The 17,707-nt window shown below is 55.2% G+C and overlaps 1 protein-coding gene and 1 pseudogene across 5 annotated transcripts in view; one reads left to right on the forward strand and one right to left on the reverse strand.

Annotated features, from left to right (window-relative positions):
• Positions 1–39: 39 nt before the first annotated feature.
• Positions 40–17,707, reverse strand: part of IFT140 (intraflagellar transport 140) — an 80,285-nt gene continuing 62,617 nt past the window's right edge. For all 5 annotated transcript variants that reach the window (XM_077906079.1, XM_077906080.1, XM_077906081.1 and 2 more), the window contains 12 exons: positions 13,407–13,584; positions 12,716–12,906; positions 12,377–12,472; positions 11,934–12,066; positions 11,715–11,858; positions 10,718–10,846; positions 10,461–10,643; positions 7,084–7,290; positions 6,606–6,818; positions 6,360–6,526; positions 5,170–5,311; positions 40–488 (listed from right to left, as the gene is read on the reverse strand). In XM_077906079.1, the coding sequence (XP_077762205.1) occupies positions 282–488; positions 5,170–5,311; positions 6,360–6,526; positions 6,606–6,818; positions 7,084–7,290; positions 10,461–10,643; positions 10,718–10,846; positions 11,715–11,858; positions 11,934–12,066; positions 12,377–12,472; positions 12,716–12,906; positions 13,407–13,584 (1,990 nt within the window). In that variant the 3' untranslated portion in view covers positions 40–281. The remainder of the gene's footprint in view (positions 489–5,169; positions 5,312–6,359; positions 6,527–6,605; positions 6,819–7,083; positions 7,291–10,460; positions 10,644–10,717; positions 10,847–11,714; positions 11,859–11,933; positions 12,067–12,376; positions 12,473–12,715; positions 12,907–13,406; positions 13,585–17,707) is intronic.
• Positions 16,613–16,720, forward strand: LOC144319820 (small nucleolar RNA SNORA72; annotated as a pseudogene).

Below are 17,707 nucleotides of genomic sequence, written 5' to 3' on the forward strand. Positions count from 1 at the left end.
TGTGCTGGGGACGAGGCACAGTGATATGCTAACATCGAGTTCTAGTTTTTTAGGCTTTATAATCTGGGAGACTTGGGAGACTGTCATGGAAAAAAATGGGACAACACCCTTCATAGTAAAGGGACCTCAGGGGCCAGGATGCCAGAAGGACATACACTGGCCCCTTCTAAGCAGGGTGGCCAGGGCCCTGGAGCGTCAAACCCAAGTTTTTATTTCAACAAGAAAGTCGGGCTCTTGCTACGAATCCTGGAAAGTTCCAAAGGAGCTGAAGGCAGTGGTTCTCAGGGGTCGTTCTCCACCTCCTCCAGCACCTCTTCGTCCACTTCCTTATGGTCCTCTGCGCTGTTGTGGTGGACCCGCTCTGGCACAGTGTGCATGAGAGGGATGCCCAGGCCCTGGTGCACGGCGTCCACAGTCCGCTGGTTCACGTAGTAGGACATGTTGGCAGAGGGCACTCGCTTCCGCATCTCCTCCAGATACTTGTAGGCCTGTGTCGGGACAGCCGTTACCAGGTTAGTTCACAGCAAAAACCCCAGAGCCCGCCCCCTTGGTCCTGGACTGGGTGCCCACCCCCAAGGCCATGAGGAGGACGGCTTCACAAGAGGGACCTGGGGGCAACTGGCTGTGACCGCCCAGCCTTTCTAAGGACTGGCGGTGTTCAAAGTTCAGGCTCTGACCATCTGTGCTGTCGGCTGTGATCAGCACTTGCAGCTGAGCAGGTACAGCCAGCTTCCCTGGGAAGTCCTGTGAGCGGCCTGTGTACGAGGACCCAAGTGTTTGGGGGCCATGCTCCCTGTAGATCTGCTCACCTGGACGCACCCAGGGAGACCTAAAGGAAGGATGCATTCACTCTGGAGATTGCCTGTCGGGTGGCAGGGCAGGCGGCAGTATGTAAATGGTCTGTCTTGTTTACTTTGACGGAGCATCACATCGACCCCAGCTAGGTGGGCCTGTGATTGAACTTAATGTGTGCGGGACGCTGGGTGGCTCAGCGGTTGAGCGTCTGCCTTGGGCTCAGGACGTGATCCTGGGGTCCCAGGATCCAGTCCTGCATCGGGCTCCCTGTAGGGAGCCTGCTTCTCCCTCTGCCTGTGTCTCTGCCTCTCTCTCTCTCTCTCTGTCTCTCATGAATAGATAAATTAAAAAAAAAAAAAAAAAAAAGGAACTTATCTGTGTGGTTCCTGATGTGGGACTTGATCCTGGGACTCCAGGATCATGCCCTGGGCCAAAGGCAGGCGCTCAACCACTGAGCTACCCAGGCTTCCCATATCTGTGTGGTTCTTGAACTTAAGGAAGTAAACCATGGTACCATCAGTGGTTTTCCTGTGGAACTTTCTCTGGTTCTGCCAGTGGGCATAAGTGGGAGAGGCTGGGGTCGGGGGATCCGAGGCAGGATAGCATGAGCCTCCCACAGAGCACCACACTTATATCTGCCCACACTGCCCACACCTGTCCACACATGCCTATGCCTGCCCACACCTGCTGTGCCATCTCATATCTGCCTACACCTGCCTGCATGTGTCCATACTTGCCTGTGTGCCCATACCTGCCCATGCCTGCTATACCTGACCACACCTGCCCATGCCTGCTGTGCTGGCTCACATCTGCCTATACCTGCCCACACCTGTCCACACATGCCAATGCCTGCCTGCACCTGCTGTGCTGCCTTACATCTGCCCACACCTGTCCATGCCTGACCACACCCACTGTCCCGGCTCACATCTGCCTACCCCTGCCCACACCTGCTGTCTGGCTCACATCTGCCTACACTTACCTGCATATGTCCACACTTGCCTATACCTGCCCACACGTGTCCATGCCTGCTATATCTGCCCACACCTAAGCATGAGGAGAGGAGCAGGTCTCGTGTGGTTTCTAAGGCTTACTGCCAAAGTACACTTTATATTAGTTCGGATGTGATTAAAATTTCTAGGAGCTCAACTTTTTTTTTTTTTTTACACAAGGAATGATAAGATTATCATTAAGATCTTAATGACTCTTAAGGATGTTAAAATTTCCAGAGCAATTTTATTTTGGGCAGACAGAACTAAGATATGAAAAGTAAGAGATAAAGATGAACACAGAAAAGCTATGGTTGTTGGAAGGACGGAGGACGGGCAGAGTGCAAGCCCCCAGGTGCTCTCAAGTGGGGGAGAAGGGGCACCCACACAGGAAGAGACTGGCTGCTGTGAGCCAGGTGCTGTGCCCAGGACATAGGAAAGTGGATCACAGCCAAGGCTTGGAGCTGCGGGGAGCAAGCGGAATTCAGGGCTGGGGATGGAGAAGCAAGGAGCTGCCAGAGACCACGGCGCTGTACTATGGCATGGGGCGTATCCCCCCCACCATGTGCAGAGCTGGTTTCACAATGGGCAAGGCAGCAGTTTCCAGAAGGAAGGCGTGGTCATCAGACACAGATGATGGGTGATGAACACAGAAGTGCTCCTGGCTGTCCTGGCCGCTGAGGACACCCACTGTCTAGGGTCAGGGCTGGGCTCTGGCATGGTGGCAGTGGCTAGGTGAATGCGAGGGGGCAGTGGGAGATGTGGAGCAGGAACAGGCACCTTCTTTCCCCATCAGAGGACACTTAGGTGTGCCTACCTCCTCTCCACTCACAAATCTGTTTCTTTCTTTTAGGTTAAGATTGCTAAGTTCTGTAGGATCCAAACAAGACAGCAAAGAATCTGGCAAAATTAAGAGTGATGGGGGCTGACTTCAAGTCCCACCCAAGCTAATGTACTGAGCAGCGAGTCCTGCCATTGGCTGCCACGGGGGAGAGCTAGGTCTCTAAGTTGAGTGGAGGGGAAGGAAGGAAGGAAGGAAGGAAGGAAGGAAGGAAGGAAGGAAGGAAGGAAGGAAGGAAGGAAGGAACAAACGAATGAATATCCTCTTTGCAGGAACATAACAGAATGCAGAGTCTCAACACTGGTTTGTCCACAGTGTCTGGGACATAAAAGAATTGCTGGATGCAAGAAGCAAGAAAAACCATGACTTACACTCGAAAGACAAGACAAATCATAGAGACTAACTGGACACGATCCAGAGCCTACTAGAAGGGCAAGTTTTAATGCCTGGTGAAAGGTAGGGACAGGAGCAGCATCAGAGTGGATACTGTCCAAGACTCATGAACTTGAAGCAAAAGCAAGGGCCAAATATAAAAATCAGAAAAAATTCTGGAAAATGAAAAGAGAAGAGAATCATTTGAGCCAAGACACAATCTACACAGATAATTGGAGTTCCATAGGGAGAGGACACAGAGAAAGAAGAGGACTTCCCACAGATGGACAGAAAACACTGGCAGGGCATCTGCCAGTCACGGAAAAGTACCTGGAATTCACAAGGGCCACAAGCAATGGAAGAAGACAAACCCTGCACAAAACAATGGGGGATGATTCGGACACTCAGAGGAGGAGATAAGCATATGACAAGGGGCTCAACGCTGCTAGTCTGGAGAGGGTACACTCAAGCCACATAGAGACTTCGCTCTGCACCCACTGGGACCGTGGGCATTAAAGGCCCATCATACCAAGTGTGGGCAGAGATGAGGGAGCACACCAGTGCAGTGTGAGCTCAACTCGTCCCTTCCGCGCGGGACACCATCTTTGGAAACGTGACTGAAGTTCAGGTGGTTTTACTCAGGCCTGGGTTTGTGGCAGATGTTTTCTCAGAAATGAACAAAGGCGGCCACCACTTCAAGGAAAATAGTAATGGGCCGTGTTTTCACTCAGGATAGAATGGGAGCTTTCACAAGAAGAATTTCAGAAACCTTAGGTATCAGCCACCAAGAGCTGGACATCCTCCCAAAACCTAAAGACTTTTCTGATGAGGTTGATGGTGATACCAGCAAACAGGATTTTTTGATTTCTATAATGAAACATGTTAACATTTGCTAATTTGGTGAAGCCGTATTTTCCAGATGAACAACTTCCTGTTATAAAATGATGTGTGTGTAAAAGATTCAAGATGGACCAGCGAGCTGTAACGTAGGAGTATTACAACAGCATCCCGACTTGGCAGCTGTTAAGAAGCCCCACTGGCTGAGTTTTGGTGTAGGCTCAAAAGTGGCCTGCGACTATCTGAGGGCCCGGCCTCTCTCACCTGCATACTGGTGTGAGGCTAGATTTTCTTCATGTATTTCAGCTAAAAAAAACCATTTGACCAAATTGAGAGCAGAAGCAGAAATGGAGAGTCCCTCCAGCTGTCCTCTAAGACATTACAGAGACCTGGAAACGTGCAAAACAGTGCTACTTTTCCTACTCGGTGTCCCAGTGCAAAGGGGTCCTGAGACCAAAATGTTTGGGCACCGCTGTGCTGAAATGAATCATCGAAATCCTTTAAAAGGGACAACCCGGGTGGCTCAACGGTTTAGCGCCGACTTCAGTCCAGGGCGTGATCCTGGAGACCCGGGATCGAGTCCCATGTCGGGCTCCCTGCATGGAGCCTGCTTCTCTCTCTGCCTGTGTCTCTGCCTCTCTCTCTCTCTCTGTGTATCTCTCATGAATAAATAAATAAAAATCTTAAAAAAAAAAAGAAAAGAAAAAGAAAAAAGAAATCCTTCTACGAAGAAAGCTCCAGGCCCAGGTCAGCTCACTCATGCATTCTATCAAAACTGAAGAAAGAAATAAGAACAATCTTAGCTAAACTCAGAGAATACAGGAGGCAGGCACGCTCCCAAGCACACACCATAAGGCTATAATAACCTTGACACCAACAACGAAGGAGACTCTACAAGAGAGAAACTAGAGAAAAGTCTGTCAGTTTCAGAAAACGTGAAACACACTAGCCGTATGACCCCGCTGTCCCAGCCCTGGGTGTCCAACCAAGTGTTAGTGAACTAAGGGGGAAGGCAAGATGGCTGCAACTCACATATCACTCAGAAAAAATACCCATTTTATATATAAAATAGAAATATGAAAGCATACATATAGAATAAGTGTGGCAAAATGTTAAAAAGTGCCGAATCTAGTAAAGGGTATATCTGGGTTCTATTATTCTTGAAACTTCTCAGTTTGAAATGATTTCAAAGTCCAACAGGAACAGGAGAAGCGCCTCCTCACCAAGAGCTCCCAGCTCCCTTGGGCTCAGAGAGTGGGGACGGCCGTGGGTGCAGCCTTCCCACAGTCACCCTGGAGCACCCTGAAGCCCTCAGGCAGCCAGAGGCTGCAGCCTCACCATGTGGAACTCCTCCCCCTGCAGGTAGTGCTGCACCAGGAAGCCATAGACGTCCCCCATGCGGATGGTGCCTTCCAGCTCCGGCTCCTCCAGGAGCAGCTCACACTGCTTCACCGCCTCCTTGGGGTCCTCGGGGTACATCCTGCTGAGAGCAGAGTCGGTGAAGCCCAAACCCAGAACACTGCTGTGCATCAAGGCTCAGAGTGGCCTTGTGGCCCAAATGAGCAGCTCGGGTTGGCGGGACCAAACTTTTGTAAAGTCAATTCCCGAGAATGCAATGAATTCATTAATGAGTTCATTCATAAACTCACTGATTCATTTAATAAAAACTTACTAATAAATCATAGTCCTTGTACCGCGCTAGACTCAGCTTGTCACCCCAGGCCCCGCCTGGTTACCAGTCTGGTGGGGGACCCTGTGAGGCAGGGGGGACATGGGGCACCCTGCCCGAGGTGGTCAGGCACAGGGTGAACAGTCCTTGCCGCCCATCGGCCCCCTCCCCCGCCAGCCCTCCTGCAGCCCAGCTCAGCAGATTTTCCAGGACTTAAACCTCCAAGCAGGGAGCCCCACTTTATACAACAGAGTTCAATATAGTTTTGGATCTTTTCTTCCAAAAGCTTGTTCCCAGATAAGGAAAATGCTTTCATTGGTTTAGGCAGAAGCTGAGCTCTGCTGCCCACACAGCGGGCTATTGGAAAAGCTGAATGAGTTGCCAATAGATAAAAACTGGCCTCATGTCCAAATTTAGATGCACGGTCTCTCCTGAAATAGCAACACCATGCTGCCCCCAGCCTCCTCCTTCCTGTGGCCCCAGGTGGCATAGTGGCCCACCTGCTTGAAACCACTGAGCTGGAGTCCCGCTCACACCTGAGCAGGTCCCGGGCTCCCCTCAGACATCCACTCTCTTGACCTGCATCTGCCTCACCGCTCCCACCCCAGACTTCGCTTTCTGGAACGGTCTTCCTGGCAGTGTGCCCAGGTTTGGGGGATTCCCCAGGAGGAGCTCAGCACAAAGGAGGCAACATCATGTCCGTGTGTCCTACTTAGGGTCCACGGGGCTCCTCTGCGGAAACGCTCACTAGAAGTGAAACCAGTCTGGTCCCCGGCAGGCGGAGGGGTCTGGGGGCTCCACGGGGCCCGAGGTGTAGCCCACTCTGTATCCCCGCTTCCTCGCTCTGCTGTGAACACACCTTCGGGCCTGGATGAACCTCTTCACCAGCGTCATCTTGCTCTGCAGCTGGGCCAGCTTGGTCTCCTGATCCAGGGGGCTCTGAGCCTTGGCCTTGGAGAGGCACTTGTGGGCCTCGGTCAGCGCCCCGTGGGCTTTGTCGTAGTTCTGGTACTCATCGATCTCCACCTACATGGAGAAGGCCGGTCAGGGCCCACAGGGCTCCACAACCCTCCCGGGGGTCCTGGCTCTGGGAGGAGGCCTGTACCTGGGCACAGGCATCGTAGAAGCCGGCCAGAAGGTCTAGGGCGCGCCCCTTGGTGTAGAAGCTGATGATGTTCTTCATGATCTCCGGCTCCTTCTGCCAGTCCAGGGACTGCAGGTAGTTGGCAGCCATGATGTAGATTTCCTTTTGCCTCGAGACGCCTGCAAAGAACACGATTTTCTCCGTGTCCCCAGACTTCAGCAGTGCTCTCATGGCCTAGATGAGGAAGAGGAAGAGGGGGCTGGGCTCAGAGCCTGTGGTGAAGGTCCGCCAGCCCTCCCCCAAGGATCACACAGGATTTTACAAGAGGGAGCTCAGGGCTCCTCCGTGCGCCATGTCCTGGGAAGCCCTGGCTGGGGAAACTCATGCCCAAGAGCTGCACTCAGGTCAGATGGAAACCCAACCGTGGGGACACCGCTCCCAACTGGCGGTGGAAGCCACACGCTGGTTGACGTGACGGGCCGCCCGGGCCAGCGCTCACCTTCAGCTTGTTCCCTGCCTGCGTGTACTTCTTGGTCGCCAGGTGGTAGTTGCCCTGGCGCATGCAGCAGTTCGCAATCTGCTCCAGCAGCTGGCGCCGGGACTCTTCAGACAGGTCCTTGGAGTCCTTGGACACGGTCATCTTTTCGGCCATCTCCTCGGTGATGGTCATGTTCTGCTCCAGGCAAAGCCGCAGGGCTTCGTGATACTGCAGGGCGCCACAGAAGCCGGCAAGGGGCGGTTACCGCCGGGCGGCAGGGGAGGCCAGGCCCTCAGCCCAGTGGCAGCCCCTGCCTGCGGCCCGTCGTGCACGTGAAAGGGCAAGGATGGGATGCGCTCACCGGGCACAGGCCGACACTCAGCCATGTGATTCACACTCTTAACACCCTGAGATGCAATGAGGGGAACGTGGAGCTCAAAAGAATACTGTGTTGGTTGTGGGAGGAAAAGAAACCAGAAACCAATTTTCTCCTACACTGCTTTTCTATTTTTTAGGCTAAGGGTTTTGATTAATCTTCTTAAAAATGTAAGAGAAATTTTATGCCCTCCACTAAATAACATGTATTGGACAAAAAAAAAAAAAAAACAACACGTATATCCTGGAGGCAATCCCATCTCCGTATGTAAGAGGCTGCTTGGTGCTCCGCCACAGCGAGAGCAGGGATGTCCCCAGTGGTCCTGCCCGCAGCAGAGAGCTGGTCCAGCCATCGAGTGTGTGTCACCCCACGCATGCAAATGTGCAGAAGACGGATCCCAAGGATGGGACGCGCCAAGTGGAGGGATGTGTAAGTTCTATGGAGACAGGCACTGCCTGTAGAGTCTGCTCCCACAACAGGCTGGCAGGTCTGCCAAGCTTTTCACCTTTATTGGCCTAATTTAGGGCAAATAGGACCTCTGTGAGTTTTGATCTGTAGTTCTCTTACTACGGATGAGGCTAAGTATCTGATGTTCTGGAACCGCCCACATTTTCTTCTTAAAATAAATTGTCCATATTCTTTGTCCTTTTCTTTTGAGTTGTTGGCAAATTTCTTACTGGTTCATAGGAACACCATATATGTTAGGAAAATTAGAATTTGGGACGGAGGTAGGATACCTTTTTCCCCCATTTTATTATTTAACTTTAACCTTTTTTAAATAAAGATTTTATTTATTCATGAGAGACACAGGGAAAGAGAGAGAGAGAGGCAGAGACACAGGCAGAGGGAGAAGCAGGCTCCATGCAGGGAACCCGATGCGGGACTCGATTCCTGGACTCCCGGATCATGTCCTGAGCCAAAGGCAGGCGCTAAACTGCTGAGCCACCCAGGGATCCCTAACTTTAACTTTTTAAAAAAATTTTTATTTTATTTATTTATGATAGGCGCACAGCGAGAGAGAGAGAGAGAGAGAGAGGCAGAGACATAGGCAGAGGGAGAAGCAGGCTCCACGCACCGGGAGCCCGACGTGGGATTCGATCCCAGGTCTCCAGGATCGCGCCCTGGGCCAAAGGCAGGTGCTAAACCGCTGCGCCACCCAGGGATCCCTAACTTTAACTTTTTTTATTTTTTATTTTTATTTATTTATGATAGTCACAGAGAGAGAGAGAGGCAGAGACACAGGCAGAGGGAGAAGCAGGCTCCATGCACCGGGAACCCGACGTGGGATTCGATCCCGGGTCTCCAGGATCGCACCCTGGGCCAAAGGCAGGGCCAAACCGCTGCGCCACCCAGGGATCCCCAACTTTAACTTTTTTATGGTGCTTTTCCTAGGTGCTATTTTCAGATTTACATTTGGCCGGATGGATCAGTCCTTCCCCTGGGGGTTTAGCTTCTGAATCATATTTAGAAGACACCTTTCCTCTTTTGAGATCGTATAAGACATCCGTGGCTTCTGGTGGAACAGCTGCTGTTTTGCTGACACACTTAAGTCTCAGACCCAGCTGGAATTTACTGGGATGCAGGAGATAAGTGGGGTTTACCTTTGTGTTTTCCCAAGCGGCTGCCCGGTCGCATCAAGTCCCTTTACTGGACGGGTCACCCCCTGCCCGTTGCTGCGAAACGCTCCCCTGCACATACTCGACGTGCATGTGTAAGTGGCTCTATGTCTGAATTTTCTAAGATTTTCCCACTCACCCGTAGGCCTGATCACATACCAATCGTTCTACCTGTCATGTATGTTACAATCTGGGGGCTTAATCATGTCCTGTTAATCTTCCAGATTCTTCCTGGCTGTTGTGGCTTATCTGGTTTTCACTGCAAAACTATAGAATCCACTTATCTGGTTAGAGAAAGCCCTGTGGTATTTCTCCTGGGGTCAGATTAGGTCTGAGGCTGCCTTAGGGAGGGTAGACACATGTATCTTTCAGGTCTTTCTGGAAGACGTGATCAAGAATTCTGTGTTGCTCAACAGTGAGGCACTAAACTGTAAACATAATTCTGGCTTCAGGAGAAAGACCTTACAATTTGGACAGGCTAATTTTGCATGATTAACAATCTCCTATGTCTTCCCTCAGTGCCTATCGGGAGAATCTATCTACTTAAACAATGTCAGGGCCACACATGAGGACAGCCTCTTTTGAACGCTAGAAGAAAGTGCCGGTGAGGATGTGGTGGCATCAGGGGGTGCAGCTAGGGTTGGGATATACGCCGGGGCAGCTGGGTGGAAGGACGTCTGGGGGTCCCTCGAACAACTAGAACCGAGTTACCAGACGATGTGGCAATTCTGGTTCTGGGTAAACACCCGGAAGAATGGAAAACAGTGTTCTGAAGAGAGATGTGTACGCTTGTGTTCACAGAAGCGTGGTTCACAGGAGCCAAGAGGTGGAGGCTACCCACGGCCGTGGAAGGACATCCTGACACCTGCTACCACACGGATGAACCCTGACGACAGGACATTCAGGTAAACAAGAGGGACCCAGAAGGACAAATCCTGTATGACTCCACTTATATACAGTCCTTGGAGTCGTCCAATTCATAGACACAGAAGGCAGGTGGAGGGTGCCAGGGGCTGGGGAGCTGGTTGACAGGGACAGTGCTTGTGGTACAAGATAAAGGAGGTGCCTAGAGATGGCTCTCACCACAGCGTGAACACACTTGACAACACTAAGCTGCATTCTCACATTTCAGAGTGTGTACTTTACTACATATACAGAAAAGGTGAGTTTGCCTCCCTGGTCCTGGTGTGAAGACACTCATGAAATGGGCAGTGAGCGCACACCTGGACCGGCCGTACAAGGCGAGCCTGTCCCTAGCGCTCCTTCACCAGGGCAAGTGGGAGCCACAGGCTTCTTGTGAAGTCGCAACCATGAGAGATGGTGAAGCCACATGCACTGTCTTTGGAAAAGGCGGCCCCCTGGCTTCGGGGCCCGAGTGGGTGCCAAGCGGGTGCTGCCAACCGTACCTTCTTTGCAGCCAGCAGCAGCTCCACCGCCTTCTCGTACTGGCTGTGCTCGATGAAGAAATCCGAACAGCGGGCCAGGAGGGCGGGGTCCGACCTCTCGTCCAGGTCCTCTGCTATGAGCTGCAGAGCCACGAACTGCTGGGTGGCGAAGGCCAGCTCCAGGGCCTTGGAGAAGTGGCCGGCCTGCGGGTGGCGGGTACTCTGAGCAGCTGCCCAAGCCCCAGGTCCCGCGAAGACCCGAGTGGCCCCCGGCTCACCTTGTGGTACAGCATGACCGCCCTGTCCATGTGCTCGCCCTTGTCTTCGTAGTAGAGCGCCGCCTCGGTCATATCCTCAGGGGAGCTCAGCAGAGCCAGGTTCATGAGCTGGTCGTCCAGGCCATTCTCCTGTGGGGGACGGGATGCCCAGGGCTTCCTGTACAGGTCTGCTTTGGGTGCCCTGGGGGAGCCCACTGCCTCCACCCTGGCACACCGCTGGTCCATGTGACTAAGGTTTCTTTTCTTTTTTTTCTTTTCTTTTCTTTTCTTTTCTTTTCTTTTCTTTTCTTTTCTTTTTTCTTTCCTTCCTTCCTTCCTTCCTTCCTTCCTTCCTTCCTTCCTTCCTTCCTTTCTTTCTTCTTTCAGATTTTATTTACTTGAGAGTGAGTGAGAGAGAAGTGGGGAGGGGCAGCGGGAGAGGGAGAAGCAGGCTCCCCACTGAGCAGGGAGCCTGATGTGGGGCTCGATCCTGGGGTCATGAGGTGAGCCGAAGGCAGATGCTTCACCCACTGGGCCATTCACATGCCCCCATGACTATGGTTTCTAACCAGTATCAGAATGTCTCACGCGGTCTGTGTACCAGAATTTTGGGGAGCTTCCTTCTTATTGTGTTAGCGGAACATTACAGGAAGCGTGTGACATGAGGGCTTTCCGAGCTCTGGGTTGGAACACTTTGACGTATGCAGAAGGTCCTTCCTGCTCTTTACAGGCCATGAGAAAGGAGCCACTCTGAGTGCTGGCTGGAGAGCCGTGGCGGCTACAGGGCTTCTCAGGGAGAACTCTGCTCTTTGGCAAACACCCAGGGGGACTGAGACCAGTGGGAGGAGGGGCGTGGTGGAAACAGGCCCTCAGCGGTGGGGGGGGGGGACATGGCGCTCACCATATGGTTCTCTTCTTGTTTGAAATGCTCTTGTCAGAATGTGGACAACAGCAGGGGCCCCTTTCCCCACCTGCCCCACATTGACCAGCAGAGGCCACACACCGCCGCCCCGCCTACCTTGCACAGGCGGATGGCGTTGTTGAAGGCTTGCGCCCGCGTGTAGAAGTGCACGGCCTGCCTCACCTCCTCCTGGCTCTCGTACTGACGGGCCAGGTGATAGGATGCGGCCCAGTTTCCGCTCTCGTTGGCTATCTCAGCAGCCTAGAAAGACAGCAGGGAGCCCTGGGGCTGTGTCTCCGCCTCCCTACACCCAGCGGGGCCCCGGGATGCTCCTACCTTCTGAATGTTGCCCTGGAAGCAGTAGATGCGGACCAGGGAGAAGTAGTCCTGTGCCAGCTCGTAGTAGTGCAGCGCAGCATCCATCTCAGCCTGGCTCTCCAGGTACTGGGCCCACCACCTCCACAGGGTCCTGGGAGAAGCCCGCACGCCCCACTCAGGCCCTGTGCCCCGTGGAAAGGAGCCCTGGGTCCCCAGCACCACCCTCATAGTGCCTTCATGCGGCCAGCTGCCAGGAGAGAGTGTGCTAGCTGGGTAACAGGGCCAGGAGCGAGGTCCTGGGGTCTACAGGAAAGGCCCCACCCCAGCAGGCTGGGGACCAGCTCCAAGGGAGATCTGTGCCTCACCTGCTCCCATGGGAAGCAACAGAAGGAGGTCCCCGGGCACCAGAGCAAACCCACCGTCCATCCACTGGCCATCTGAGGTCCAGTGGTGACACTCACTTGTCCTTCATCTTATTGATATAGAGCTCCAGAGACTGCAGGTCCTCTGAGAGCATCCTGGGGACCTCAAAGCGGTGGGTGTCGGACTTCTCATAGCTGCAAGAGGAAAGAAACAGCTGCTCCTCCCTATGCTCTCAGCACTTGTGGCAGTGCCCAGCTGCTCACGGCACTGCGGTGGCACAGCCAGCTTCCCCAGAGACCTGCAACCTGGAAATGGCTGGGAGGGGGGCTGTGTCTGACATTCTCCTGAGGAGACTGGGCTCAAGGTCACCTGCAGGCCCGGAAGGCCGCCACCTGTCCTGAGCCCGTGCCCTAGTCCAAAAGGGGCTCCACGCTTACTAGCTGAGGGCCAGGCCGCGGTCGGCGCTCGCCTCCAGGTGCCGGGCGTAGTTGTAGTAGGTGGTGCGCAGATGAATGCGATCATGGAGCTCTGCGACTTCCACAGCCTTCTGCCACTGGTCAGAGGCCTGGTACAACTTGTTCAGGAGATCGTAGCGCCCGCACTTCCTGTACAGCTGCTCGGCGTCCTCCTGGAGATGGGAGAGCCCGCATCAGCACTTGCGCTCCAGGAGAGCTGCCCGTGCTCCTCTGTGAGCAGGGACGCCACACGCCAACGTGGCACTGTCCCACGGTGAAAAGGCAACACTGACTGATGTGTCAGCCAGGAAGGCTGGGGGGGCCACCCCTCCATGCTGGCAAGGAGACCCCCCTGCTGCAGGGCCTGGTGTGCAGGAGCTGACATGGGTGGGTGCCTGCCTGTCCCCTTTCTTACAGGGGGTCTGCCCCCATCCCACCCACTCCCTGGGTGCACGAGTCAGGAGCTCCATGCATGTGCAAGAGATGGGGAGGACTCGGGTAGAGGAGAGAGGGCCCCCTGGCGCCGCAGTTGGCTCGCTCTGCCTTTTGGCTCAAGCTAGCTTGAGGGGGGTTTCTCTGCTCTGCTACCGAATGGCCCAGACAAGCACTGGCCGGCCAGCCCTTCCCTCCGCCGTCTGCCGGCCTGCCCACTCCAGGGCGGCTCCCGACTCACCAGCATGCCCAGCTGAATGGCCAGCATGGCCACTCTGGCCTCCAACTCCGGCTCCTGCTCGGCCTCCCGCAGCGCTCGGGCTCCACGCGCATGGCCCATGTTCCCCAGGCACACCTTGGCAACGTCTAGCCGCTGGGTCTTCACGCACATGCGCGCCATGTTCTCCCAGACAGCCTCACTGTGTCAGGGACACGGCAGCTCTGTGAGCTCACAGCCCTTGCACTCCTGGCTTCCCTGAGACATGTGCCAGATGGGCGTCACTGGCACAGCAACATGGCAAACCAGATTCCCACTCCCCCCTTGGCCGAGGGCCACCTGTGGGTCCCCTGCAGCTGATGGGGATGGACCCTCTCAGGCCGCCCACATACCACTTGCCTCCCTGCTTTGATGGCTGTCTGGCTGGCAAATGCTCCTCTGCGCCACACCTGCCTGGACCCTCTGCTGGACCCTCCGGCAGGGGACCCACAGGGAGAAGGGGCGTAGGGCCTTCACACCCCAGCGGAGCCCCAGCCCCAATGCCCCTGAGGACCCGCACAGGATGCCTGGTATGGGGTCTGTTGGTGTGCCCCTGGCCTGGGCTGAACAGAGGTGGGGGTCCTGGGGATGATCCCGCACATGCCCAGAACTCCATCCTTGTCCTTGTGCTCACAGGCTGCCGCAGGGCTCTATGCAGCCCCACTGGGGAGGTTTGGACACACAGGTCCGTCCCCCCGGTATTAGCCTTCTAGCAAGTTGTCTGCTGCCAACATGGATGGGGGGGCTCGCAACCTCCCTGAAGGTCACAGTCTCCTGTGAGTCTCGAAACCTCTGCTGCAGAGCCGCTACCCCTTGGGAAACCACGCTCCACAAAATTCAGGGGTCCTGGGGTTGCAGACCCTGTGCTCAGACCCGATGCTCTCTAAATATAAGTGTGGACTCTGCACAACGCAGTCAAGACAACGGGCGGCGGGGTCTGATGCTCCCTGGGCTCCCAGCAGCCTTGACGAGCCTGATGGCCAAGGAAGGGCCAGGACAGGTTTTGGGGCAGGACAGACCTCTCAGGTTTCCTGACACATGGGAGCCAGGTGAAGACAGCCCCAGGAGTCGGCCCGGAGCACTCGCAGGCGCGCCTGTGGTCCAAGTGCGCATCTAGGCACTCTTCCTTGTGAGCGCACGTACACGGTGGTAGGTTCCTTTGGGTCCTGCTAGAACTTTAATTCACTGCTTACAGGAGGGATGGCAGGAAAGTGCGGGGCAGACCGGTGGGCTTTGGCAAAGACAGTCGGTGAGGGGACCCCGTGCACTGTTGGGTGGCAATGCCCCTGGTGACCTAGCACAGGGCCCCCCTCAGCCCCGTGGGCACTTTACCCGGTACCAGCCTCCTTCCCCGGCACTCGCTCGGGAATTCAGGCGGTGGCAGCGGCTGAGAGCAGAAGCCCCACGAAACCTGTGTGGCTGGCTTTGCCCTTGTCGGCCAAGGCTTTGGGCAAGAATCACCTTCTCTGCCCTCAATTCCCTCCCCAGCAGCAAGCTTCTGGTGGGGGAAGTGGGGGCAGCAGGGTGCCCTGGTCACAGTTGGACTCAGGAGGTGGCTCTTCGCTCACAGAACGGATGCACAGCTGCCAGTCCCCTGGCGGGCGGGCGGGCAAGTGCTGCAGAGCAGGCACTGCCGGGACAAGCCCCTCGCTTCTCCCTTTCCAGATGGTTCTGCCTGGGAACCGTAAGATGCCCCCTGCCCCAGGACCCACGGGGGGGGCATGGACGAGGCCTCCACACCCTCTCCCCACCCTCTGCACAGTCCAGAAAACAGACGGCTGATATCTGCATGCGTTTCAAGTGGAAAACTGGAATAAGCAGAGAAACTCAGCAGCCCATCCCAGAGCCTTCCCTGACTCAGTTTCCCTGTGTGTCCCTGGGCCTGCGGTGTGCAGGAGTGGCCCGGCTGCTCCCATGCCACCCTCCGAGCTGAACCACCAGTGGCCATCCCCTCGCCCGGGGTGGGGGGCTGGGGGGAGCCTGCCCTGAAGCGGCAGCCAGAGACCCAGGGCCAGGGAAGGGCCCCCGCCACCCGCCACTGCAGGATGGGGTTTTGAACAGCTGCCACCCCCACAGCTCCAGCCCTTCCTGTCATCCTGCCGGCAACGATCTCACATCTGCACTTCATCAACATGAAGCTGCAGACGCCAGAGCACGCAGGCTGCCGAGGAGCCCGGCCTGGAGATGGCCCCCTTTCTGGAAAGCTCTGACTTGAGAGCTGCCAGAACTGGCCCTGGAGGCCCCTCTTCTCAGGCCTGCAGGGTCACGGCTTCCCCGTCCACCGAGCAGCCGAAGCGTCTCTGCCCCGAGACAAAGCTCCTGCCCGCCCCACTGCCTGTGCAGGAACAGGGCAGGCGCCCCGGTGTTGCAGCTGCACTGTGCCCGCCCGGTGCCCCACATGCACAACTCGGGAGGATGGGGAGGGCCCTCAGGAGGTCTGGTGTCCAGGTGGGCCCCATGGTCACATGGTCACATATGAGTGAAGAGCCCACATGGGGTTACCCCTCTCCTCTGTAGGCAGGGCCTCCCGGCCTCACCTGGCAAGGGAGCTGGATGGAGCTGATCCAGCAGGCACCAAAGACCCCCCCCAAAGATAAGTGATTTAAATAAATTATGGTGGTGGCGTTGGGAGAGCCTCCTTGCGGAGGTGACCCGCTGCACCCTGTGCTTAGGGACTCAGTGGTCCTAGTCTTCTGGGGAGAAGGGGGCCATGTGCAGAGGGCTATGGTGTCCCCCTGGAGCCCCCAGGACACTGGAGCAGAGACGGGAGAGCGGAACACAGGCTAAGGAGAGGACGCGGGGGCAAGAACTCAGCTGATGCATCTGCTACAAATTCGGCTGGGAAAAATGCTGAAATAGGCCAGATCCCTCCGGGACTGGAAGGGAAGATGATTCTCCAAAGACCCCCTGCCTTTCAGGGACACAGGCTTGGTGGGGCAGGGAGCCACACCTTGCCTGCTGCGGTTGCAGAGCCCCCTACAAACAAGTGATCCAAAGTAATGGAGGGGGGATCCCTGGGTGGCGCAGCGGTTTAGCGCCTGCCTTTGGCCCAGGGCGCGATCCTGGAGACCCGGGATCGAATCCCACGTCGGGCTCCCGGTGCATGGAGCCTGCTTCTCCCTCTGCCTGTGTCTCTGCCCCCCCCCTCTATCATAAGTAAATAAAAAAAAAAAAAACAAAGTAATGGAGGGCCATGAATATTTTTGCTGTTCTGATTTTGTAACAATCAGGGCAGGTAAACATTCACTAAATTAAGACCACGTATGTGGGACACCTGGGTGGCTCAGCAGTTGAGCACCTGCCTTTGGTCCAGGGATCGAGTCCCGCATCGGGCTCTGCACAGGGAGCCTACTTCTACCTCTGCCTGTGTCTCTGCCTCTCTCATGAATAAATAAAATCTTAAAAAAAAAGAAAAGAACACTTATGTGTCCACACACCTAGTTCTTTCCCTGCGTCTGGTTTTATCAACACTGGTGATAGATGAAGTCTGATTTATATGATGCATTTTTTTTAAGGTTTTATTTACTTGAGAGAGTGCACGAGAGAGCGTAAGCATGCATGCGCAGGGGCTGGGGTGGGTGGAGGAAGATGGAAGATTCTCAAGCCAACTCTGGGCTGAGCACAGAGCCTGATGTGGGGCTCGATCCACGACCCTGAGATCATGGCCTGAGCTGAAACCAAGAGCTAGACACTCAACCCACTGAGCCACCCAGGTGCCCCTCTGATGCATCTTACGAGGAAGATGTCTGTGACTCTAGATATCATTTTTGAGAAATGACACTAGAGCAGGCGTCAATAACTTGAGATAACTTGTTAATCTGATTATCAGTTGCCATTAAATGTATTGCAAAAGTTAAAAAAAAAAAAAAGTTAAAAGCCCCAAATGAAAAACCCACAAAGTAAAGAGGCTCAAGGCTTCTAGGGCGCAGGGCTCAGTGTCAAAGTCGCGAGACCTCTCTGGAGTTCCAGAAGCGGGGGGTGAGTGGGGTACAGGCAGGCAGGCCAGCTGAGGGGACCAGGCCAGTTGCACAGCTGGGCTTATCTCACCACCTCTGTGACCTGGGCAGGTGCACAGCCTCCCCATACCCCAGCCTCCTCCCCTGCGACGGGGGCGTCCGGTGATGAGCAGCCAGCTCGGGGCCCATGAGGTTTGCACACATCCATGGTGTGTGTGCTGGTAAAGAGGCGCACGGCCGCTTGTGGGCCCCGGCTGGGCGTGGGGTCTCAGCGGGCGGCACGGCCTCTCCCCAGTGTACACGTGCTCAAGGGCTGGGGTGATGCAGTCA

The sequence above is a fragment of the Canis aureus genome, chromosome 8 (genome assembly GCF_053574225.1).
Source record: "Canis aureus isolate CA01 chromosome 8, VMU_Caureus_v.1.0, whole genome shotgun sequence".
Lineage (NCBI taxonomy): Eukaryota > Metazoa > Chordata > Mammalia > Carnivora > Canidae > Canis > Canis aureus.